Source organism: Carassius auratus, chromosome 9 (genome assembly GCF_003368295.1).
Source record: "Carassius auratus strain Wakin chromosome 9, ASM336829v1, whole genome shotgun sequence".
Classification (NCBI taxonomy): Eukaryota; Metazoa; Chordata; class Actinopteri; order Cypriniformes; family Cyprinidae; genus Carassius; species Carassius auratus.
The window spans coordinates 20,441,791-20,467,618 of record NC_039251.1 but is presented as its reverse complement, the minus strand read 5'-3'; the positions used below and the strand labels follow the sequence as shown (position 1 = coordinate 20,467,618).

The window sequence follows — 25,828 nt, the reverse complement described above, 5'->3', positions numbered from 1 at the left end:
TAATTATGCACTTTTCATCCACAGTTTATCTGAAGAATCAAGCTGAGAAGACGTTCGTAAATGTAGCCAGTCACAGACGTCAGAAAAAAAATATCTGACGAAGGCGAAATATACAGTTCTACATCATTAATGTACATTACATATTGAAGTCACATGTCTACACCAGCGTGCACGCTGGCTCACTGCCGCGCAAGCGCAAACAGAACCAAAATAATGATGCCGTGGCTTGTCTCCGTTTAACCGGGCGCGATGGGCGGGGTTTAGAGAAATATCAGCCAATCAGCGTGCCCCACGACCAGTGGGCATGATGTCCGTTGGCCTGACAGCAATGCGAATGTCCAGCGCGTCTAAAGGATCTTTGTATGTTAATTCAGTGATTTGACGGAGGAGAGACAAAGTAAATATGGTTGCCATAAGTTCAGTGGCGCACAAACTATTAAACTACGTTCCCTTTTTACTAGTTTTAATCGATCTTCGATACGAAGGTAAGTGGTCAGTTCTATTGTTTAGGAAAGGATTTTAACCAGTTTTTTTATTTGTTCATCTTCATGGCAGTTATTTAGAGAAAGTGACTTTGTTTTTATAAATTAACTCAAAGAACAGTCAATAAGAGATGAAAAATCACAGCTGTTTAGATGTCTACACGTTACTCACGAACTACATATGGAGTCCAGATCACGCTGATGAGGATCCAGTTACCTGTCAAGCATGCTTTAAACCTTAATGATGGGGTTATAATTTAGGTTTTGTGTTGTTATTTTGTCTATAGCATTGTTTTTTTCTATTTTACTGCTCTAAAGGAATACTGTTATTCCGTTGCAACAATGTATGTCGTCTGTCACTGTTTGACTTCACTTTAATGTTTACTAATCTAGTCTTCCTGACTATTGTAGACGCTAGTGAACACGTTTGAGGCGTACTATTGCCATACTAACTGTAAACTAATTTGCTTTACTACTGAACACATGGTTCAGATATTGCATGTATACCTTATTGTGCTATGTGGTTCATCTAGATTAAAACGTATTTTCCTTTCACGTGTGCTGCAGGAGTTAAAGGTGGGAAGGATGGTGGTGTTGAGAATCATCTGGAGATGGGGAAGAAGCTTCTGGCTGCAGGACAGCTGGCAGATGCTCTCTCTCACTTCCACGCTGCTGTTGGTGAGTACTGGACCTGTTTACTTGAGAACTTAAATAATCTTGTGTAAAATGCATTCTTTTCCCACACAGTAAAGTTTTCTATTTAAGCAACGTGTCTAGTTTTGATCATAAAATGAAAGTGTGTGTATGTATGTATATGTGTATATATGCACACGTGCATCACACACTCTTTTATTTTTTTAGTAATTGATTTAAAATATTATTCTTCTTCTTTTTAATTATCAGATGGTGACCCCAAAAATTACATGGTGTACTATAGGAGAGCAACTGTGTACCTTGCCATGGGAAAGTCAAAATCTGCATTACCAGACCTGAGCAAAGTCATCGAACTTAAACCGGACTTCACATCGGTGGGTTCCCAGAATCATTTCACACTCTAAAATATGTACAACATTTTTTTTTTTTTATATGACTTACCAAAACCTGTGTAACCAGTGTTTCTTCTTAATCCACAGGCGAGGCTTCAGAGAGGAAACCTACTGCTGAAACACGGCAAACTTGATGAAGCCGAAAGTGATTTCAAAAAAGTGGTGCGTGGGATTTGATTAGCATTAGAGATGCTCCAGTTGGACAATGGTTGATCATTACCTGCCATCGTGTATAATAACACCCGGATGTAAATTGATTTCTGAAATTTCTCTGTAGCATATTAAAACTGCAGTAAAAGTTGTTCTTTAAAAATAAATATTTCAGACAAGGTTAGTATCGGTTGAACTTAATACTAAAATACAAGCTGTTGGTATTGGCCTCAAGTTGATCTTCTGGAGAAAATGACAATACATTCTATCTCACGTTAACATTTCTATTGTAATACCTATGAGGAAACAATATTTCATTAAGTCTCCCTGAAGTGCCCTCATCCTTCTCCAGAGTATTCTTAGTTGGGTGAGTCAGTGGGGAATATTTCTTGTCATTACTCCAAAGGCTTCGTTTAACCTGCACAATTGAAATGTTCTGCTGTTCTGACACTTGCTATCTGTTCATTTTCTTAAGTGTGATAGTTTTTTTTTGCCTTTTAGCTCAAATCAAACCCAAGCAGCAGGGAAGAGCAGGAGGCACAGAGCCAGCTGAAGAAATCTGATGAAATTCAGAGACTGGTGGGCCAGGCTCAGAGCGATTTCAACCGCAGAGACTACAGCTCTGCTGTACCGCACCTCGACATTATCATTGATGTGAGTTAACCTGGAGCAGGGTTATTATCATGAACTATACCTAGAGCTATAGCCAAGAAAATAATGTATTTTTGTTTTTAGAAAAACCTGTTAACTGTCCCCCCGTCCCCCCTGTGGGACGCCTACATTTACTTCACTATATTACAATTAAATCTAATCTAATCTTGACAAATTATATATCGTTGGAAAGGTCTAAGACTCCCAAATATATATTTACCAATGTTTTTTGTTAAAGATTATCTAGGAAAAGTAATCGATTAATTTATGACAAGAGTGCACCCTCAAAAATCTAAATTATAACTGGAGTTTTGACCTTTGTTTAAAAAAAGAGACTTCTTTGTTGCCTTTTTCTCTATCACATTTTAGAAATCATCAGAAATTATATATCGACTGAAAACTTAAAATCTCAAAATTCATCCTTTAAAATGAAAATGGTACATCAATATCATGTTACAAAATATTTTCATTCATGAATTATACAAATTTAAGTTTGGATTGTGCACTACAAAGTCAGTGTTCAAAAATGTGAGTTACAGTTAAGGGGTTAAACTTACGTAAAATGTAAATAACTTAACCTAAACCAATTTAAACAAATAAATAAAAAGAAAGAAAAACTATATATGCATATTAAAAAAAAAAAAAAATCTTTAAAAGCTACTAAAAATGAAAAACACAAATTACTAAACCTTCATTTAAAATAAGTGTAAACGGAAAATAAAAAAAATCAAATCTTATTTGAAATATCAACAGAAGCTATTCTAGTACAGCAGTGACTATTAAAGTAACAAACTTACACCGCTGAAAAACTGATCCAAAGAAGTATGTTCCAAAGCTGCTACATTTTGTAAATAACAATAAAAAAATAGAACACATAAAAATAAAATCTAATTAGAAATATTAAGAAATCTATAATAGTATAGCAGTGATACCAAAATGAGATTGACCTTAATCAATGACCCTGCTTTAGTAACTCAAAGGTTTGAATTGGCCTTCGAGAGGTTCCTGTTTACTGTAGTGATCCAGGTGGTTTTGTCCTGGTGCACAAAGGGATTACTGCTGCTCAATAAGGGCACTTTTTATTCATTAATGTCATCATGTTTGCTTTGTAGGAACTGTAAACAAAACCAATATCATATTAACTGCCAATAGCAAGGCATTATTATAAATATCAAGTCTTTGCTTGTCATCTTTTCAGACGTGTGTTTGGGATGCGGACTCCAGAGAAATGCGGGCAGAGTGTTTCATTCAGTTGGGTGAAATGGGCAAAGCCATCAGTGACCTCAAAGCTGCTTCAAAACTAAAAAGTGACAACACTCAGGCTTTCTACAAGCTCAGCACCATCTATTACAACCTGGGAGACCATGAGATGTCCCTCAAGTAAGATAACATTAATGCTTAAGGTCTGGGAGTTTGGAGTTCATGTATACTACAAAAGCATTCTAAGCCTACTAGTGTATTGCACAATATAGACCTTAACTTATATTGCCTATTATGTTTTAATAATCGTATTTGAAATTAAATGAAATGTATGCAAAGATAAATGTACAAGTAAGTGCCACACTATGCTCCATGTCCAAAGTGAGTGGCATCCAGTTTTCAGTCTGGTTGTTTAGAATTTGTAATAAATGTTTAGCAGCTGGAACCATGCCTAATAGTGTGTGTGTGTTTTTATTATCATTTTTTTTTTTTTTTGCAGTGAGGTGAGGGAGTGTCTGAAACTGGACCCGGATCATAAGCAGTGCTTCAGCCACTACAAGCAAGTTAAGAAGCTCAACAAACAGATACAAGCTGCTGAAGAACTGATCCAGCAGCAAATGTATGTCCCAAAGTTCCTATATTTTGTAAAGAATATAACAATAATTCTAATAATAATATTGTGATTTATAGATTATTTTTCTTATTTTTACCTGTTATTTTTAGTAATGTTACTTTTTGTTGTCGTTTTATATTTCTATATAATATAACATCCATTCCTTTTTCAAACTTGTCTTATGCAGGCTCACAGGGATTCCGGGATACCATAAATATATAATATAATTCATTGATTTGAATAGAATTAACATTCAAATTATTAACATTCGAATTAACTATCATTCAAAAGTTTGAGGTCTTTTTCAATTTTTGAAATGAGTCTTTTATGTGCAGCAAGGCTTCATTTATTCATTTAATTAAAAATACAGTAAAAACTGTAAAATAACTATATTCCATTTTAACATTTTAAAGTGTCATTTATTCCTGTGATGATGAATTTACAGCAGCCATTTCTGTCTTTAGTTTCATAATTCTTCAGAATTTGCACTTTTCCAGGATTCTTCAATAAATAAAAAGTGAAGTTTTCATTTGAAATGGAATATTCTTTACTGCCACTTATGATCCGTTTTATTGAAACCCGTTAAAGTGAATGTACACTCATTGCCAATCTAAAGACACTAAATGTTTTTTTGTTTTTTTCTAAATCCCCAGGTACAGCGATGCCATTAGTAAATATGAGTCTGTCATGAAGACTGAACCAAATGTTCCTCAGTTCATTCTTAACGCCAAAGAACGCATGTGCCACTGTTTGTCAAAGGTGAGACTGAGCTCCTTGACCACAAGGTGTCGCTATCTACCAAAGCATACACTGCATGAGTGATTGTTTTTATCTCATTCCTCAGGACCAACAAACTCCCAAAGCCATCTCAGTGTGCAGTGAAGTTCTGAAAGCAGACCCTCAGAATGTGAATGCTTTAAAAGACCGAGCAGAGGCCTACCTCCAGGACGACCAGTATGAAGAAGGTAGATCTGGATATATGCGTTCATTTTATGATCCATTGTAACAGTTTTTATATTTTGTTAATAACTGAGTGAGTTATTAAGATAGGAACTTGGCTACTTTTAATAGTATTTTCCTCAAGATTGCTTTTAAAATGATGAGGTGAAGTGACCGAATTGTGTTCTTTTTGCAGCCATTAAGGACTTTGAGAGTGCTAAAGAACATAGTGAGAACGACCGGCAGATCAAGGAGGGTCTGGAAAGAGCACAGCGGCTCCTCAAACAGTCCCAGAAGAGAGATTACTACAAGATCCTGGGTGTAAAGAGGTTAGTTAATACACACAGCAAATCAGTGTCATCTGTAAATCAATGCAGAGGCCTAATACTTCTTCTAAAGGAAGTAAACACACTTCTTAAACTGCTGTGCTCGCAGAACCGCCCAGAAGAAAGAGATCCTGAAAGCATACAGAAAGCTGGCGCAGCAGTGGCATCCAGACAATTTCCAGGATGCAGAAGAAAAGAAAAAGGCAGAGAAGAAGTTCATAGACATCGCTCAAGCCAAAGAAGTTCTCACCGATCCAGGTATACTTTACTGCCACATTTGTTTTTTCTTCACCCTGTTGTTGCTCAGTTCATGTTCTGTGGTAACTTAGTCCAGTTTTTCTGCATCTCTGCAGAGATGAGGAGTAAGTTTGATCAGGGCGAGGACCCCATGGATCCCGAGAGTCAGCAGGGAGGGGGGCATCACCACCACCACTTCCGTGGTGGCTGGGACAACTTCAATCCTTTCGGTTCTGGACCTTTTAATTTCAAGTTCAATTTCAACTAAGGCTCGGCTGAATAGACCTAGGGCCTGGATATGTGCTGGAGTCCGCCTGTATGAGCTGGCACCTTCTGAACCCCCCCCCATGGGCACGACTCGGACATGACCAGCGCCTTCAAACACAAATGATCCCATTTCCATTATTCTTCGGAGCAGCTCCTGCACTTTCAGGGATCTTACAATCCAGAGCGCAAGCTTAATAGACAAGCGAAGTCTGTGAGCGCTGACCTTTTCATTCCCAAGAATAATATGTACATAGAAAACAATGCTATTTTTCTATGATTCAAACTATGTTGTAAATAAGGGAAATAAAGAGATTTGAATCCTTATTTAAATGAACATGACTTATTTTGGTCTGTTTTTACTATGACTGAAGAGCATAGCAGCGTTTAGATTAAACATATTTGTGCAATTAAATGCTTTTAATGTTAAAATCAATGAATTTAAATCACTCAGAGTATCATAAAAGACTTGTATCCCCTTTCAGAATAAAAATAGCACTTTATTCCTGAGAAAATCCACATCTTTGAACATCAAGGCATAGAAACAAATGTGTACAGAGTCAATGATGTAATAGAAATATACAGGATCCGTCCGGTACATTAGAGAATGGATCTACAGAGCTGACTTTGACAGCAATGAATAATAGTTGACAATTGTATGGTTTATTCTGGAAAATACTGTAATATCTTAGAGGGCTATACTTGGTAGTGTTCAGACTTTCAACGCAATCTAAAAGTGAATTTATTAGTGAGACATTTGTTTTAAATCAACAATTTGCAACCACAGATAGCTTTCACTTGCAAACACTGACAGATGACAGAATATTTACTGAAACTATGTTACAAAAAAGGCCATGTGGAATGAACTGTGAAACAGTATAAAGATCTATAATCTTATCTGAAGGAATGTACACAATATTGACGATTGTCCCTTATGAATATACACCAGCTCCACTGCAATTTCATAAACTGGCCAAAAATATCAGATAACACTGCAATTGTTTTAATCTTTTTGTCAGAAATTATTTATATAAAGTCATTTATACAGTTTACATCTTGAAGTCAGAGAGCATTCAAACTAAACCTTCATTCAAAATCATATACATAAAATATGTCATGAAGTCCTTTAAAATGTTTCCTTGTGTGTATTTCCTCAGTGTTTCACAGGAAGATAGGTGCAAACATGAGCACTCGAGTGCTAAAGTTCATCACGCCGAGTGCCTGTTAAAATACAGATAATGTTTATGAACTGGGCTTACTGGAAAAAAAAAAGTCATTTTTGTGATGACTAAGTCTTACCTGTGTGCTGTGATGATGATGATGATGATCTATCCTCAGTAATTTCCTCCTGCTCCTTCACCTGTTTGAGAAACTGCTTGATCTCATTGTCGTACTTGGACCATTCTGGAACAATCCTCACTGCTGCACTTAACTTGGGCTCTTTGGTCTTTGGGTTATTGCACTACAATAAATCAACACAAAGAAAACAGTCAATTGTGGTAGCAAAACACTTCCTTCAACCTGTTTCATCTGTGCTTAGGGTGGCCTTATTTCATTTCTTCAGCACTCAAAGTGAAAACTGTCAATGCCGTTCATCTATAATAGAGCTTGATATCAATAATTCCAAGACTTCTAAGTCACAAAACATGTTTTTACAACATAGCAAAATTTTGATTGTGCCACTGGCTCAGAGTTTCAGAAAAGTTACATCATATCGGAGAATAGGCAGCAAAACAAAAAGCATACCACATAACTAGTTTGGACACACCGGCTGACAGCCAGTAATTTGCCAATAATTGTTAAGTAATGGTTCTTAAGCATCAAAATAAACATTTTTAAAGATTAAAATCGAAAAGTTTTATTTTTATTTTAATAATATTTCAATATCACTGTTTTTCCTGCATTTAACATCTACAAACAAAAATTCTTACCAACCTCAAACTTTTAAACGTCAGTGTAGATTAAGAATAAATTAATATTCAAACAAAACATAATATTGCAAGAAACATGAGGCTTAAAGTTCAAGACCCAAATAATCAGATTTATATAAAGATGTGTTCATGATGGTGCACAGAAAAGTAGCAGCAACTGTGTTAATGACAAAGAAAGGCTAAATACACTAGATCAACTGTAGGACGACATTCAAGAACTGAATCTTTATGCAATTAAAATTACTGCATTAAAGGTAAGGCAATATATTTGTAAAGCACCATTAAAAACAACAGTTGGTTGACCAATGTGCTGAACACATCTTAAAACATGTAAAAAATAAAAACAAAAATAAAAACCATTACACAGCAATATTATACAGCACAGAGAAATCTGACCACACAACAAGCATCACTAAATAAAAACCTACAAAAAAGCAGGGAAAAAAGATGAGTTTTCAAAAGAGATTAAAGCTCCCATTAAGGCTTTTCTAGTCATCTGATTGATATATATATATATATATATATATATATATATATATATATATATATATATATATATATATATATATATATATATATAGGGATTGAATTTTTTTCAGTAATTAGCAATTAAACGTTTCCAAACAGAAAAATGAATGAGCACCATATAAAAGGAGAAAACTATTCATTTTTATTGAACTGTAAAGCAATGATGTTATGAGGTGACTGCAAGCAAAAGTTGGCACGAACATAAAAGAATAAAATAAACAAAAAAAAAAGACAGTTCCTTCCCTATAGTATGTGTTGAGTAAAAATAACCCCACACAGCACTGGAGTAAGACTTTCACAACTAAACTTGGTATACATTAATGAGGTGCGAGAGCTGGATGGAATGCAGAGGTCAGCACTCTTCTAAACCTGCGTCAGACCCGAGTCCAGCCTGTGCTGTGGGCTGCAGCCCTCACTGCCATCTCTAATGAGACGTTTCCCTCTCCACCTCCCAGGAGCAGCCGGCAGGGAGGAACAGGGTGTAAATGAGACTACTATTTTTGTCGCTCTCTGTATGTGCGTTAGTCATAGTGGGAAAGAAAGAAATCTGGGTATGATCAGACTACAGGCATTTCAACCTGATATCATATCTTCTTCAAGGGGCTCTTTTTTAAAAAATGAAACCAAGCAAATTGATCGCTATTGCTTAAATTATAATCAGTGCCAAATATCATATACTGTATTTGATTATGCTAGGGGATATAAAATATCTAAAATCTAATGTTTATCTGTAACACTGTACAATAAGGTCTTGTTATGTTTGGTAACATTAGTTAACTATATTAACTGTATCAGTAACATGAATTATCAGCTATAATACTTCTATTGCATTTAATAATCTTAGTAGTATATATCGGTATTGTTGAATTCAATATTTACGATTACATTGTTTTAGATAAAAAGTTATATAAAACAATTAACAATATTAATATTTTTATTAAAGCTGCAGTCAGTAACTTTTGACGCTCTAGCAGTTAATAAACAGAACTGCTTGCATCTTGCGGAAGAACATCGTAGCCAGAACTACTTCTCTCTGTTTATGTCTATGAGGAATCACAAAGGTACTGGGTTACTCCGCCGCGGTACCCCGAAGCAATCTAAAATAGTCAGAATATAAACACTTATTATAGGAGCACTCTAGTGATTCAGGACAAGCTAAAAACACGGTTTGGAAAATGGATTCATGGTGTACTCGCTTATTATATACATTTTTCTACATTTTGAACACAAACAAAGTTACGGACCGCATCTCTGATTGGTTGTTTCTTAACAGCTTAAAAGCTTGATTTTTTCACAGATTATCTGTCTCATATTCTACTGTCAGGACATAATGACAGGTTTAACAAAAAATTTAAAAAATATATTTTTACAAAATTACCTACTGCAGCTTTAATGTATATTAACTTTATTAGTATAGACTAATAAATGCTGTAATAGTTCAGGTTTGCTAATGCCGTTTACTGGCATCTTCCCAATGGGTCTCCCATTCCTGCTACGCTGTAGTGTTTTTTACATTTTTATGCATTTAGAAGACACTTTTATCCAAAGTGACTTAAAGTGCATTCAGGCTATACATTTTTTTTCGACCAGTATGTATGTTCCCTGGGAATTGAACCCACAACCTTTTGTGCTGATAACGCAATGCTCTAGCTCTGAGCCACAGGAACATGATAGTTGAAAGATAGTGTGGTGTGAATGCATACTAACCAGATCTATGGTCTTGGCTGTAGTTTTGGAATTGTCATCACACCAGGTCTCACACCACATCCACTCCTGAGGTAAGGACTTGATGGCTACTTGATGGATCATGTTGTTGGGAAGGTCCTGTTAGCATCAAACCCCACAGAGAACATTCAAATTACATTCAAGTCATCTCTAATGGTTAACATGTGTGAGGTAAAGCACATACCTGGTCTAGGTTAGACAGACTGTTGGGATCTTGGCTTAAGGCTTGGTACTGCCCTCTGAGGCGGTCTCCAGCTGCGATCTTACGGAATTTTTTTAAGTCCACCACATATAATGCACTGGAGAAAAAGGGCAATATTTCTGAAATATTACATATCACTATATCATAGAACAACAGAATCCTTTCAAAAAAAAAAATCTAATGTTACAGCAAATCTATAAAGATAAAATTAACACATTGTGTTTTTTTTTAAACATATGTCATTGTCTGTGATTTGTTGTGGTCTAACCTGATGTGGTATTTCCTGTGTGCAAGATGAGAAGCCCAGTAGCCAGTCTTCCAAAAACGGTAGCCTTCCATCTCTTTGCGGCTGTCGCAGAATGGGGTGTACCCATAGGGGGCGCCCTCTAGATCCAGATCTCTCAACTCCTTCAAATCTGCCCTGACAATCTAAATATAATAAGTATGCTGTGTTATGTTTTGCAACAAGAAGGCATCACTGTTTGCTAATGTGCTAACAGGTTGAATTTTTGGAGAAGTGCCTGTGAATTCTCTTGGATGCTATTAATTAAAAAATGGCAAACTGTAAGACGTATTGTTAAATCAGATTCACAGGTTGGATATGGACGCGTATAAACATGCAAAAACAAAGACATTATTTTTTTTATATATATACACGACTAATTCTGCTAAAATGTGCAGAATACAACAGAAAACACTATACATGTTACTGTTTGCCACAATTCAACAAGCTCTGCATTTCCTTCATGTAGTACAGAAAAATTGGCAGTAATATCAGCCATGAATTTTATTATCTTTTTCATGACTCATTTTGTGTTCAGACCACCAAGAACTGAGATTCATCCAGAAATTAAAATAGTGTTTTTTTTACTCTCCCTCATGCTGCTTGAAACCCTTCAGACTTCAGTTCATCTTAAAAACACAACTGAAGCTGTTTTTAATGAAACTGAAAGTCCATTTCCCCAAAACTTAAAAGGTTCATAAATACACTGTAAAAGCAATCTATTTGTGAATGGTTCCGAAGGGACACAATCATGTCTTGTATATGAACAAATTAAATTTAGGCATTCATTCACATATAAATACAGATCAACATCAACAACACATATGGTGAATAGAAGCTCAAATGTAATGGCTTGACATGCAAAACCACACCTCACTGTTATGAAGAGCAATCAAAGTCTTAGAACAACAGGAGGATGATTAAATAATAAACTAAGCATTTAACATGAAATAAGATTTTTTTTAAAAGCAAAAACGCTGTAATTACTTGTGAGATGCCACTTGCTGTATTTAACCTGTATTGAGATCATGTTTGTTGCTAATTCATTCAGAACCGTTGTTTTTCTCATGCGTAAGTCACCTGATCAGCATCTACAAAGATGATCTTGTCCACAGCCAGGGGAAAAAGCACATCCAGGAAAAGGATCTTATAACCCCAGATGATACGTTGCTTTTCTGTCTGCTGGTGAAGCCAGCGGGGCCACTTATACTGGACCAGCTCATACTGGAAACCATAAGCCTTCGCCATGTGAGAGATGGTGTCCTATACACACACAAGCAGAAAGGGATCAACTACACACTCAATACAACACAATATATCTATTAACACATTCATGGATCATTCTCCCCTCATTTACATTGCTAAGACTATGAAAAAGCATTAATTTAACCTTCAATGTTGGAGCCTCCATGGCATCGCATGACTTCTGTTCTGCTCATGGTGAAATGTTTGAAAATTTATTTAAGGCAGGCATGAATGTATTTGTATTACATTTGTACAGTTGTATTATTGGAGTATTTTTCTTAAATATTTGATTTTTAAATTCTACAGTGAAATATTGCAGTAGTAATATTTCTTTTTTTTTTCTTTAGTTTTTTTTTTTGGTAAAAATATTACTATTATTTTATAATCTCGTTGACAAATAATCACAAAATGTTAGACCAAATTGTGTAGCCTTACAAAAAAGCATAAATTTTAATTTCACAATTGTAATTTTTATCAGAAAATAACTAGATAATTAGATTTTTTACACAAATTGTGCAGCCCCTACATTAAAAGGTGTATAATTAAAACTGAAATCAGATATCACACAGAGAGCAAAGCATCACGAAAAATATGCATATGTCAAAAAAAAAAAAAAAATCTCATGCCATAAACTTTGTCATTCAAAACCATAATTTTAAATAAACCAAAAAACCTGTGCACTCTCAAAAATTACCTCAGCCAGGCACACTGGAAATAAGCCATTTCAGCCAGCTCTTGCTTAGTTTGTGTACAAAATGCATCAGTGAGCACCTAGAGCATGCTGGGAATGATAGCCATCTTACCTTAAATGAGGGGGAGAGGTAGTTTTTTAGGAACCAGAACTTGACAGGGGTTTTAGTGTGTTGAAGGACAGAGAGCATCATTATTCTATAAGGGGAAAAACAGGAAATAGAAATACGTGAGGAGTTGAAGAGGAAGCTGACATACGTGCGCATTCACACGAGTGGTGGTCCTACCTCAGGAAGCGCTCATATAGATGTCCAGAGGCCACTGAGAAAATGTTGAGAACGTCTTTCTTCTTGTCATCCCCATCTACACTCGGGCCACCGGCAAAGCTGCAAAACACCCAAAAAACACACACTTAACTAAAAAAAAAAAAACTTGCCACAGCAACAGGAATATAGCTCTGCCAATAATATGTCATAACAGGATTATGTGGAATATGTATCAATTACAAAAGCTTCATTTTCAGCAGCCATAACTCCAGTCTTCAGTCTCACACAAACCTTTCAAAATCAGTCTGATATGCTGATTTGCTGCTAAAGACATTTTATTTTTTTATTAGCAAAGCTGAAAACTGTTGTACTGCTTAATATTTTTGTGGTAACAGTGATACACGTATTTTCAGGATTCTTTTAAATAGTTAAAAAGAACAGCATTTTTTTTTATATATAGATTTTTTTTTTAAATAAGGTAACAAAACATGAAATCTTCAAGTAAATGAGGCTATAGACCATTTAAAGTTGTTGGTTCAGCCTAATAGGTTTTGAGACAGAGCAAGTGATTTTATTTCATGTCGACAGAACCTGTGTGCATGTTTTGAGGTGGTTCAGAGATTTCTGAAGATCTCATCCTTCGGCATTACCTCAAAACAAAACCAAGTGCCATCCGTAGCTTTCCACAACCACCCTAGCCAAGATCTCACCTACTGCTGCCTCTACACAGATATTCACATTAGACTGTTTTTTTAATAGCTATCATCACACCTTTGGAACCTTTCGGTCTCCTGTTTCCAAGCTACATACTTCCCAAGGAAAAAGGCGAGATGAGGTTTGTTTAATAATGTGGAATGGAGGTGATGTAACCCTGCTGAGACAAGGTGGAATTTTGTAACAACCCGGCAAACTATTTCTAAATGTGGAGAATGATGTGTAAAAATCAAGCTGAGGGGAAGCTAATTGAAATTCTGCTGTATCGCTTACTGACGCAAGAAAAAGTGAGTAAGAGAAAAAAAAAAAGTGAAAAATGTAGAGACCAGATTCCCTACCTTTTCTCCAAAGAACTCCACACACTTCTCAAAGACAGCAATGAACAAAGGAGACAGACCACAAAACGTAATAAACAGCTGTTAATTAAAATGCAAACCCTCTGCTTTTTAATATACAAAATATACACTACAGTTCAAAAGTCTGGAGTCAGTAAGCGTATAAAAAGAAATAAATACTTGTATAGAGTAAGGATGCATTAAACTGATCAAAAGTGACATTTATACTCTTAGAAATGCTTGTTATTTCAAATAAATGCTGTTCTTTTGAACCTTTTATTTGTCAAAGAATCCTGAAAATATATCACAGTTTTCCCAAGTATCATAATATTTCACAACACTACAGTTTTTACTGTATTTTGATCAAATAAATGCAACTTTGATTAACATAAGGGGTTTCTTTCAAAAACATGTAAAAAATTATACAACCCCCAAACTTTTGAATGGTAGTGTGTGTATTTACAAGAGAGACAATGGATCTGCAGGTCTTTTTTCACAGTAGTTAGAGAGATTTATAGAGATTTTTGCTGAACTTGATGAATGAGTCTTATCAAACTATCCCAAAAATAATATATATATATAATTTTTGGGATAATATATATAAAAAGGTAACAACTTTAACATTCTGTAGACCCAGACATAAATATTGTGCAGTCTGTTTTTCTGTGATATTTTTGTGATTATTTGTTGTTCCCCTCTAGCTTTTTAAGAAATGATCTAAGATGTGATTAGTGCTACAAAAATCAGACTCACCTGGTTAAGGAATCCCACAAGCCTTTGGATTCTGTTCCTTCACTTAGAAGATCCTCATTGAGTTTGTCAGGCTTTTTCTGGACCTAATATTTTAATAATATTTAATAATACTTGAATATTTAATTGGTCTCATCAGCTGGTGTTTTATATGTAAATGCTTTTTAGCATAATAGATTGTGAATACTATAACAACATTACAAACTTACTCTAACTTTGATGATCTTGCTGTGGAAGCTGTTAAGCACCACAATGACATCACCAGCATCATCAGGAGAGTCCGTGCCATCGTGCCTAAAACATACATACACAACACTATATGAGCACAAATTCCTGAAGGAAATATCAGTGCTTACAATTCAGCAAATGAAGTATGTTACAGACTTGTGATTTTAAATATACAAGGCTTACTTTTTCTACTAAAGTTTGAATGGTGTCTATAAGTTTTGCTGTTGATTTAGAAATGAATTAAATTGCATGAAACTTAAGACGATGAAAAACAATGCAGAAGAAAAAGGAGAAGAAGGGGAAGAACAACAATAGAAAAACAATTAACAGAATAACTACAAGAAATACAAAAAAGAACAATAACAAGGATATAGTAAACAGATGAACAGAAAAACAATAACATCAACCAAGAGAAGATAAACAGAACAATAACGATTGCAAGATATACAGAAGAACAACAAGAACAACAAAGAGGAGAAGAAAACAATGAACAAAACAAAAATGACAAATAACAAAGACAAAAGTATAAATATGATGAAGAAAAACAACAAAAAATAAAAAGAGGGACATGAAGATCAAAGGAAAACAAGGATGAAAAACCACAAAGAAGATGAAGAACAGCTAGTAAATAGTTTGAGGAATATCAAATAGTTCTGCATTGCAATCACTGTAATTACTCTGATTCCTCACCAGTGACTCACAATTCAGTACTGGATTATTTTTTGTCAAGTAGTTCATGTCTCAGAAAAAAGTTGTGATGACATGAAAGCATAAAAAATGTCCAGTGATTCAGGACACTATTAGGCTTTACTTCTTCAGAACAGGATATCAGTGAATATCACAATGACAAAACACTGCCTTTCCATTCATTTAGTAGTCAGCAGTGTGTGCGTCTGAGAGATACTTTCTTTTTCTCTCTCACACACCCTCCGTTTTGGTTGTGTTTTGTGCCAGACCTTAGACTGTATGAATAATCACACTAGCAGTAGCAGACAGTGTGAAAAATGACACCGCGCTCTAACTTTAACCTGCATGAATGGGGTATAAATTTTACTGTCTTACATAATTCTCAAAGAAACCACCACTGTGTTTCCTTAAAGAACTGCTAAAACGTGCACAATCAGAAGGAATGAAAATTTAGACAAGCATTTTAGAGAGTTTTGATATGGACCATTAGCTTGAGTGTGGTCGTCTCTTTTTGTTCTTTATTTTGGATGGTATTGGTATTCCTCGTACAACCTATCGCCAGCAGACCCAAGATGACAGGTTTGATGCCCAGTGAATGCGTGCACTAAATAAAACTGATTTTAAATCAATATGGAAACAAGATATGCCAAATGTAACCTAACTTTCAAACGTTTGGGGTCAGTGAGATTAAGAACAATAACACAAAGTTCTGGCATGAAACTCTAGATGGCACAGTCCGATAGATCTAACTCAATATGACAATGACATCATTATCACGTCACATCTGATTGGTTCTCTCTTGTATTGGTAGCCTATGAGCTCGATGCTCAACATTCAAAAACTTGGCCAATGCTTGTTGTAGCAGCTGCAGCGCACTTCAGAAATCCTCCACCTTCCCCAGCTCCACCTGTATAGATCTGATACGGGGTGGTCATGTATGCTATGGGGATTATTCGTATGTGTTACATGTGGAGCAACTTTATTTCTTACATGCTCACAGCAGCATGTTGGGAATATAGCAAGTCTCAGTACTTGCTCTGCTGCAGCACCAGCAGCGTAGCAGATCTATTTCTCCGAGACCAAATACATTAACATTGTTATGTACATTACCACGCCAATCCCTCAGCGAGTTGTAATGACAGAACTGTATTTTTGTTCAAATAAATGCAGCCTTTGTAATCAAATCTTGCTGATCACTAGACTTCTAAACATCAGTATATAAAAGTAAATCTGTGAAGGGGAAATAAATTATCTCACGCTTGTATCTGATAGATGTCCTCTGAGCGGCCCTCTCGCATCCTCAAGATCCAGGCACCGGGGTTGGCCTTCAACTGGAAATAGCCCTATGAAATGCGGTGGGTTAGCTTTTGTGTTCCATAGAAGAACATCAGTCATGCAGGTTTGGAATTACATGAAGGTTGGTTAATGATGAGAGGAACCTCAATCTGGATCCATGTAACTCTTACCAAGCTAGGAAGATTCCTAGTTCAATAAATACAACATATATTCAGGCAAAAGCAAAGAATAGAGAATAAACTCACCAGGTTGGCCATGACAATGGTGTCATGCATGAGAGGTTCCTGTCTCATGCCCAGTGTAAACTGAAGTCCTCTGGGAGGCTGACCTGTGGACAGGTCAAAACAGTGGCCCTCCAACAGCAGATACTCAAGCTCATAATCTGCATTGACTACACCACTGACCTGATAATACAGTAGGAGAAGACTCATTTATCCATCCAAATCCATCATAATGACACTAAACATCTTTGTCTTGGAGATTCTGGCTGATCAAGACACATGCGAACATTTCATAGCACTACTGCAGCAACAATGAATTCTGAACTACAAAAAACTAATCACATGCACTTCTCAGCATCGGTAAATTTATAAATACTGCATTTAGAATTAGAATTCATACCTCCTGTAGGTGGATGTTATCTAGATCATAAGGGCTCCTGACCGGCTCTACCATCCAGCTCTCTGGGGTGATCATATTAAGAGTGAGCAGAGGGGATTCTGGGATTTCAGTAAAGCGGGCCACAGGGCCAGGGGAAAGGGAGTTGTTGCCAAAGAATGAAACATCCGGTTCCAAAACATATTGATAAAAGCTGCCAGAAAGACAAAGGAAATAGATGAAACATCAATCTTATAAACTAAACTGGTGGTATGTTGTTATTTGGGAATAGCTAGGAATTTCATAACATAATATAATCATATTTTCAGTATACTTCTAATCTATACTTCTAACTTCTAAATATGACTTCAACTTTTTTTGGGAATAAACCAAGTATCATTAGTTATTTACTAACTTTTTACCTTTATTACTGATTTTCATGAAAATTATTTACAAAATATTAAAGAAAGAGAGGGAAATAAATAAAATAAATATAACATGACAAGGGATATACATTCTGATTTTGAGGCAAGTATAGGTGCGACTTATTTATCAAAATTAATTTGACATGAATCAAGAGAAATGAACCAAGAGAAAACATTACCGTCTACAGCCGCCAGAGGGCACTATGAAAACATAGAGCGCCTTCTTGCGGCTGTAGATGGTAATGTTTTCTCTTGGTTTTAAATAAATGCGACTTATAGTCCTGTGCGACTTATATATATATGTTTTTTCCTCATCATGATGTATTTTTGGACTGATGCGACTTATACTCAGTTGCGACTTATAGTCCGGAAAATACGGTATATATATATTTTCTTTTCTCTCTTTCCCCTTGTGTTTTAAATCAGTGCAGCTGTGTTTCACCACATCTTTTTATACATCAGCTAAGAGGTAGTTAGTACACTGATAATATAAAACTCCACATTAACCATTTTAACCACTGAACTCTGTTAAAACAAAAAGCAAGATAATACCTGCAGAACAGCTCTAGCCACTATATGAGTGTGAGTGTGCACATGCGTGTCCCCCGACCCTCTCAGAGCTGAAGTTTAATTAAGCTTTTGCTCTCACCTCTTCAGGGGCATCTCAGACAGCTTGGCTCGACAGTTCATGAACACCTGCACTTTCATATTGACCACTTGACCAAGCACCTGCAGCACACACAGAGGAGAAGGCCTGGTTATTAACCACTCACACACTCAAAAACAACAGGATTCAGGAGGGAAGCTCCAGGTCACGCTTCACAGGGCCGCATACAGATGAGCCAACCGCTCTCATTTCACGTTCTACATCTATATAAAAAAGGATCCTTCTTTAAGGATCCACAGACCATAAGAATAATGAAACGAAGAGGAAGTTGAACATTAAGAATGATTTTGGAAGACACTGCAATGACCAAGCTCATTGTCTCTCAGCTGAATCACAGCACAAAAACAAGGCCTGAGGAACAAAAGCACTTAGACATGACCAAAGTTGTACGTACAACTAATAAAGGAGCCAACTTCTGTGCATCTCTGGTGAGAGGATCCACGATGGCAACCACATCATAGAACACCTCATCCTCCCGCTGTGCCAGCTGAAGAACGCTGTTAAAAGACACATCTGGTCAGCTAGATTCATTGGTAGTGTTGCGCTAATGAGAAAAACTGAAGTAGAGGCTTTTAACATACTGATAACACACACGGACTACTTCAGTGTCACAATTGGCTGTGAATATGCATAAATAATAAGAGGAGCTGATCATAGCCATGGAAACTCAGTTGGGTGGAAAGGGTTTATGTGTGAATATGCAGCTGACTCACACTTTCATTGAGTGAGTTGTCTGACTAATTTGTGATTTAGTTTCATACCCATTTATGAACCGATAAAAGTGATTAATTGAAAAGAAACCGATTCAAAGGATACATTTACAAAGCAGACATCATCACTGAGACACTTATGCAACCATGTTATTTTCTATGGTCTGCAATCATAAAACCGGCAAAAGGATCTGGTGAAATGCACGAGGGTGAAAGTATTTATTTTCTTTTAAAATACAGATACTCTCAGTACTGCACCTGTGTTTGTCCTTCAGAAGTTTGACGTCTTTTCTGGCCTCTCCTTTAGGTGATGCAGTGAGGAGAGCGTCTACTTTCATGATTAGATCACTGGCCCTGTGAAGAGCAATAACAGGTTTCAGTTTGCCTCTACTGTCATATCTGCTTGGGGTGACCAGCAAAAAGAGTGCATACTTTTGGGCATTCAAGCTCATCTGCTTGATCTTCGATTTAATCTTTTCTGCTGAAGTGCGAAGTGTGATCTTCTCTAGCAGATGGAAATCTTCAGCACTGAACTCTTCTTCATCATCCAATAGGCTCAGGACCTAGTGAAGACATTGAGCTTATTGTTAGTCAGAAGTGAAGTTCAGTGAATTTCAGTCTGTATCTACTATCAGCACCACGGGTCTAAAGTGTCAGAGCATGTGTGCTTACTATTGTACAGCGGCTCAAACTTCTACACCCAGAACCCTTCAAAGCCCCCCCTTTTCAAATAAGAGTCATTTATATGCATGTCCATGGCAGAACATTTTTAATGCTAATCAAAGCAAGGCCAACTGCCTGACTTGCACCCTGGCTTTTAATATCAACATGTTTTTTAACACAGAATATAAACGTTACCCAGCTTTTCATTTTCTTGCTAATTTTGTTTTGCATCTTTTCGTTTACATTTGGCTAGTGGACCATGTCTTCTGCAGAGCAAAACCCTTTAATAGTTTAGAGCCAATAAGACTGCAGCTAAAAGAAATGAATGACAAATACCTCTCATGCCTCAAAAGCGAGTATATGTATTAGTAGTAATACATAATTTTAGATATAAACAAATATATAGATTGTATATAATAAATATCAAAATATGGGCATTATAAAACCATTGTGCCTGTATTTAAAAAGTCTATTATTTAGACTATACTTTAATATTTATTTAAAAACATATTTAAGATATACACATTTTATAGCAGTTACAAAATCACTGTGCATGTATTAGGAATGTTACATAAACATACTTAAAAATGTTATAAAAATACTTATATTCTGCTATTTTCTTTCGGTTTAGTAGCTCATTCATATAAAACAGGGTTAAAATATATATTTATGAAACCATAATTTCTTTTTAGGATGAAAATCATTCTGGGGATCACTTTTGGTGTGTTGGAGAATGATGGCATGTCCCTGATGTTTCAGGCTGCAGTCCATTTTGTGCTTGTCTGTCAACAAAGACTCTGCTGGAAAAGCACAGCGTTATGACAGCTGGCCCGTTCTATGTGACCTGCGACCCCTGCAGCAGAGGATGCTGAGTGGATGCTGGTGAATTAACGCCAGGCTTCATCTCTCTCTTCCTCTCCTCACAGGTTAGGACAGGCCAAGCAAACTGCTTAATACGGAGTCAACAAAATGAGCGGCCCATGGGAGGGACCAACTGGTGAGACCTTAGAGTTCAGACTATTTATCATCCAGATCAGCGATCTGTGCCATAGGTCATTAGGTTATAAATGATTTAATAACTCTCCTGGAAGTGCTTGTTTGTGAATCTCACCCTGCCGTTGCTGACCACAGCTCTCTGTCCAGCTTTCAGCTTCAGAACGTCCTTACAGTACTTCTGCTGGCTGTGCAGGAAGTCCACCTCCATCGTGTTGAACTTCTTCTCAAAGGCATCATGGTCCATACCCTAAAGGAGACCAAACACACATTTAACACTTAAATACCTGAAAAAGGTATTTAACATAAATTATTACTACTTGGAAAAAAATAAAATCAGCAGCCACCAGCATACTCCGTTCTTTGATATCACAAGATTTTTCAGAAATCATTTTTAATAAATGCTGCTCTGTTGCTCAAAAAACATATATCTTATTTTTACCAATGTTGAAAACAGCTATATACCTACAAAAAAAAAAAAAAAAAAAAAAATTATATATTTTATATTTATATATAAATAAATAAATAAATAAATACTGGATATTTACTGTCACAAAGAATAATTATTTTCAGAATAATTCTTCTGAATAAATTTCTCAGTGAAGACATAGGGGGTGAAATCTTGTGGGACCCCTGGTTTGGACTGAGGTGAACTGTAGTGGAGCAAAAATGTGGAAAGAACAAATCGATCAGCTCATTAGTTTGTTTTTTGATTACACTGCAATGAGGAAATAGTCAATCAGTGAGATATTGACAACTAAAGAGGGCACATTTGTGCAAGTGCAGTCATTAGAGTAATTTGAGAAGAGTATTAAATTGGCTAGACCTATGAAAAATGTGTTGCCACTGGAGACCGCGTAGCGCTAATCAATCATTAAACATTTTCATTTATCAGACTTGTAATGAGAAATGGCTTCAGTGCCAATAACAAATCTCGGGCGCATGAGTTGTGCAGAGTCAGATTATTAGTGATTCCAGCATTTGGCTCTTATGAAAAGGAACAAAATGCTAATATCAGCACAACACCTCTCCCAGCCATCCAATAATAGAGCCATTACAGGTCCCAGACACGAGCTCTCAGGGAACCAAGAATCCCTTTCCAACCATTTTCAACTAATAAAACTCAGGAATGCCGGGTTGGATGGAACACTTTCTCTTATCTTATATATTACGATGGAAATAAATAGGAGCAGGAAAACACAGTTACAAGAGGACTGAAAGAACCACAAGAAAACTCTCCATGTATCTTACAGACCAATCAGATCTTCTGAGAGGTACAATACTCTGTCAATAAGACCCTAGATTCCAGCTGTGGTTGTAAGAGATACACAGTAGCCATTCCCAGAAATGTCGTTTGTGTGCAAGTCTGAGAAAATGGCATGTGGTTGAGTGGTTTTCACTGGATGTGGTGATGGGGTGAAGGCACACCATGGAAAAGATGAGAGGTCATTTTATGGTGATGACCGGAGGAAACTATAAATGTTGTTGTGTTCTTTGGAAGACACTGCAAGTGGGAGGACAAAAGCTACTATGTTTTAAGAAAACATTAAATGAAAGCAGTACATCATAAAAGACAGTGCATAATAATTTAATAATGTTAAAAGTAATCTTTTTTTAATTAATTTTCATCTTTTATACTGTACATTGTAAAGGTTGTGATGTTTAAATTCACTAGTAGTAATTGTAACAATGTAGAACTGTAATATCAGCCATGTTTATTATGTTTACTAGCTTGCTCTATTCTCTTTTTATTCTTTATATCTGTTTTCTTTATATTATATTATTTAAAATCCCATGCTATAGCCCCTTTCACACTGCACGTCGGACCCGTCATATTGCCGGAACATTGGCGGGTCGCCTTCTGTGTGAAAGCAACCACGTCCCGGGATTGATTCCTGCATTGAACCCGGGTCGGGGACCTAGTAACATTGTGGGGTTCGACCCGGGACGAGCGCTGTGTGAACAAAAGCCAGATCTAATGCCGTGTCAAAGTGATGATGCGCGTTATTGCGCGACTCTTTTACCGCCTGTTTTGCACGAAGATCAACGTTCGCGACGAAAACATATATGCAAACTGTAATGAAGCAGAGATCAGTTAGTTCCTCACTTTCCGCACTGACGCCGAGACCGTTTGCTTGCTTCAGTGAAAGTATAATGTGCCTAATGTTTTCGACTTGTAAATTACATGTCACGCACTGTACATTACACATCACGCGCTGATGTCACGTGTCGTTGCGGGATCTTTACGGGTTGTGTGTGAAAGCACGCACATATCCCGGGTCATCACTGGCAGTGTGAAAGTGCACTATCTAGCGACCAGGGAACAATTGCCGGAACACTTTACCCATGTATTTGCCGGAATGGCAGTGTGAAAGGGGCTTATGTGTACTGTGTTAACCTAACTGAGACTTTTTATAGCACTTATATATCGTTACTCTTTTTGTTTTTTTCTTTGATTGCTTCCACTGTCCTCTTCTGTAAGTTGCTTTGGATAAAAGCGTCTGCTAAATGAATAAATGTAAATGTAAATGTTTATTGGCTTTTCCGGTTTGACCAGAAATGTAATATCGGTGCACCCCTAATGGTTGGAGTTTTTTTTCATCTGGTTGCATCTTGAGGTCATTCATTTGCATCAGTATAATTCTATAATAATCTTGCAGCCATAAACGGCCAACATGGAATTAACAATCTGTATTTCTGTAATATACTTTTCTGGTCTTTCAAAACAGACTGACAGGAGGACGGCACATTTCCAGCAACTTAACTCAAGTGACTTTAATGTGAAATTAAAATGGAAAAGGAAAAAACGACAGACAGACAGGCTAGAAAAGAACAGGCGTGTTAAGATAAATCCAAGTCAAAATGCTCTACGCATAATTCCACATTACCCAGACACAGTATTTCACACTCCACTGACCTGTTTCAGTAAGTGCTTAATCTTGGTGCCTTGTTTGAGGAGCTCCACATTTTCTTCTTTGAGGAGTTTTAGGGTGAAGTCGAGCATGTTTTTGCTGCTTTGGGTGAGGAGAGAAGCCCAGACAGCTCGGTACAAAGCGCTGTTGTCCTCTGTGGGCTTTCCACTGGGGTTATTGATCACCCCGACACGACAGTTGGAGCTGCTGGACTTCTGCGAACAAACACTGATGATTAGAGACTCTCTCCAACAGGAGACCACAGCAAACCAGCAACAAACTATGTGATTAGGAATGTCTTAAAACATTCGGGTAAGTTTACTTAACAAAAATGAAACCCTGATATACAGATTTTGAGATGAAGAAGAATAGTGATAGGAAAATTACTTGAAATGTAAAAAAAAAATATACAAACAAACAATATAAGAACAGATTTGATTCAATGAAACATTTGGGAGCAAACTGGATCAATATCTGTTTTTTATTTTTTTATAATAATATTGTGATTTAAAAAAATATATATATATTTAAACACTCTGCATTGCACACACACACAAGCAAAATACAATGCAGAGTGTTTAAGTATACATTTGTAAAAAATCACGATATTATTGTAAAAAAAAAAAAAAAAAAAAAACATATTTCCAGCAGTAATTACTTCAGTCTATAGTGTCACATGATCCTTAAGAAATCATTCTAATATGCGGATTTATTAATAGAATTATCAATGTTGGCAACAGTTGTGCTGCCAAATATCAATAACAACAATACAATACTTTTTTTCAGGATTCTTTGAAGAATAAAATGATTTTCAGCATTTATTCAAAATATAAATCTTTTCTAACAATACAGTATGAATCTACGCTATCACTTCTTAACAATATAACACATCCTTGCTGAATAAAAGTTTTAATTTCTTTCAAAAAAAGAAAGAATACAAATTTAATGACCTCGAAGTGAGTGTATGAACTGTAGTGTATACTGTTAGAAAATATTTATTTAAATAAATGCTCTTCTTTTTAACTTTTTATTCATCAAAGAATACTGAAAAAAAGTATCACAGGTTCCCAAAAAAATGTTAAGCAGCACAAGTTTCCAGCACTGATAATAAATCAGCATATCACAATGATTTCTGAAGGATCATGCAACACAGAAGACTGGAGTAATGATGCTGACAATTCAGCTTTGCATCACAGGAATAAAATAGATTTTAAAGTATCTTAAAATAGATTTTTTTTATTTTACATCACAATAATATGTCAAATATTACAATTTTTCCTGTATTTTTGATCAAATAAATACAGCCTTAATGAGCATAAAAATCTGTTACTGTTAAAAACCATTCTGATGCCAAACTTTTGACCAGTAGTGTGTGTGTAATGTGCATATATCTCAATCGGATCATTAACTCTGCATTTTGTTCATTAACCAACACCAGAAGAATGCTTTCAAAGATGAATTGCTCTCAGATTAATTACTAAGATGCATGTGTGCCTCTGCTCTCTGAAGATGTGATTCCTGTGGTTACAACTAATTGGAAATAAAAACTGCAGTAGTTTACCATATGTTTCAAGGCGTTCCGGAGCAACTGCCTCCCAGAGGGCTGTTCAATATCTGCTACAATCCACATGGTCACTCCATACAACACCTCCTCTTCTACAGAAGAAGTAAAAAAAATGTACTTAAGAATAATGCTTTTTAGAAAAACAGTTTGGATAGGTTTCTAGCCAAGAAGTCTACATGTATTGTGTGTTAAAATATTGAAAGTAACATTAAACCAACCATGCAATGTTAATTATGATGTTATACAAGCAGTATTGGCAGTGCACTGTCAAACTCCTGACAATTTATGGCAGCTACTTAAAACATTATAAAATATAAATTACTGACTGGAGTCACGACTCACCTTCTCTGATGAAATACTTCATTCTCTTAGAGACAACTGCTGTTTTGTCTTTGGAGTCCAAGTATGAGAACATAGTTGTGTCATCCCAGTCATCAGCAACTATTTGTTCAATCATAACAAGACATTATTAAGATTCAGTTCATAATAAACACAGTAAAGGTATGGGT

General features: G+C 36.1%; 2 protein-coding genes across 3 annotated transcripts in view; one reads left to right on the top strand and one right to left on the bottom strand.

Moving 5' to 3' along the window:
• The first annotated feature begins 292 nt into the window (after positions 1-292).
• On the top strand, positions 293-6,243 carry LOC113108678 (dnaJ homolog subfamily C member 3-like). The gene is made up of 12 exons (XM_026271953.1): positions 293-485; positions 1,050-1,160; positions 1,386-1,510; positions 1,616-1,690; positions 2,180-2,332; positions 3,528-3,709; positions 4,029-4,148; positions 4,796-4,901; positions 4,987-5,107; positions 5,278-5,410; positions 5,517-5,665; positions 5,761-6,243. The coding sequence occupies exons 1-12, from the start codon at positions 404-406 to the stop codon at positions 5,910-5,912; spliced, it is 1,509 nt and encodes a 502-aa protein (XP_026127738.1). The 5' UTR covers positions 293-403; the 3' UTR covers positions 5,913-6,243.
• A 144-nt stretch (positions 6,244-6,387) lies between these two features.
• The window catches only part of uggt2 (UDP-glucose glycoprotein glucosyltransferase 2), a 28,780-nt gene continuing 9,339 nt past the window's right edge, over positions 6,388-25,828 (bottom strand). The window contains exons 20-41 of one of the 2 annotated variants that reach the window (XM_026271951.1): positions 25,662-25,760; positions 25,317-25,411; positions 23,761-23,970; positions 20,962-21,093; positions 19,620-19,750; positions 19,446-19,541; positions 18,872-18,974; positions 18,460-18,539; positions 17,410-17,599; positions 17,034-17,192; positions 16,750-16,835; positions 14,787-14,871; positions 14,581-14,663; positions 13,831-13,854; positions 12,800-12,898; positions 12,626-12,710; positions 11,658-11,840; positions 10,563-10,723; positions 10,277-10,391; positions 10,075-10,191; positions 7,208-7,370; positions 6,388-7,129 (exon numbers count right to left, since the gene is read on the bottom strand). In XM_026271951.1, coding sequence (XP_026127736.1) covers positions 7,107-7,129; positions 7,208-7,370; positions 10,075-10,191; positions 10,277-10,391; positions 10,563-10,723; positions 11,658-11,840; positions 12,626-12,710; positions 12,800-12,898; positions 13,831-13,854; positions 14,581-14,663; positions 14,787-14,871; positions 16,750-16,835; positions 17,034-17,192; positions 17,410-17,599; positions 18,460-18,539; positions 18,872-18,974; positions 19,446-19,541; positions 19,620-19,750; positions 20,962-21,093; positions 23,761-23,970; positions 25,317-25,411; positions 25,662-25,760 — 2,519 coding nt within the window. In that variant the 3' untranslated portion in view covers positions 6,388-7,106. The remainder of the gene's footprint in view (positions 7,130-7,207; positions 7,371-10,074; positions 10,192-10,276; positions 10,392-10,562; positions 10,724-11,657; positions 11,841-12,625; positions 12,711-12,799; positions 12,899-13,830; positions 13,855-14,580; positions 14,664-14,786; positions 14,872-16,749; positions 16,836-17,033; positions 17,193-17,409; positions 17,600-18,459; positions 18,540-18,871; positions 18,975-19,445; positions 19,542-19,619; positions 19,751-20,961; positions 21,094-23,760; positions 23,971-25,316; positions 25,412-25,661; positions 25,761-25,828) is intronic. The other variant, XM_026271952.1, reaches the window with a different exon arrangement.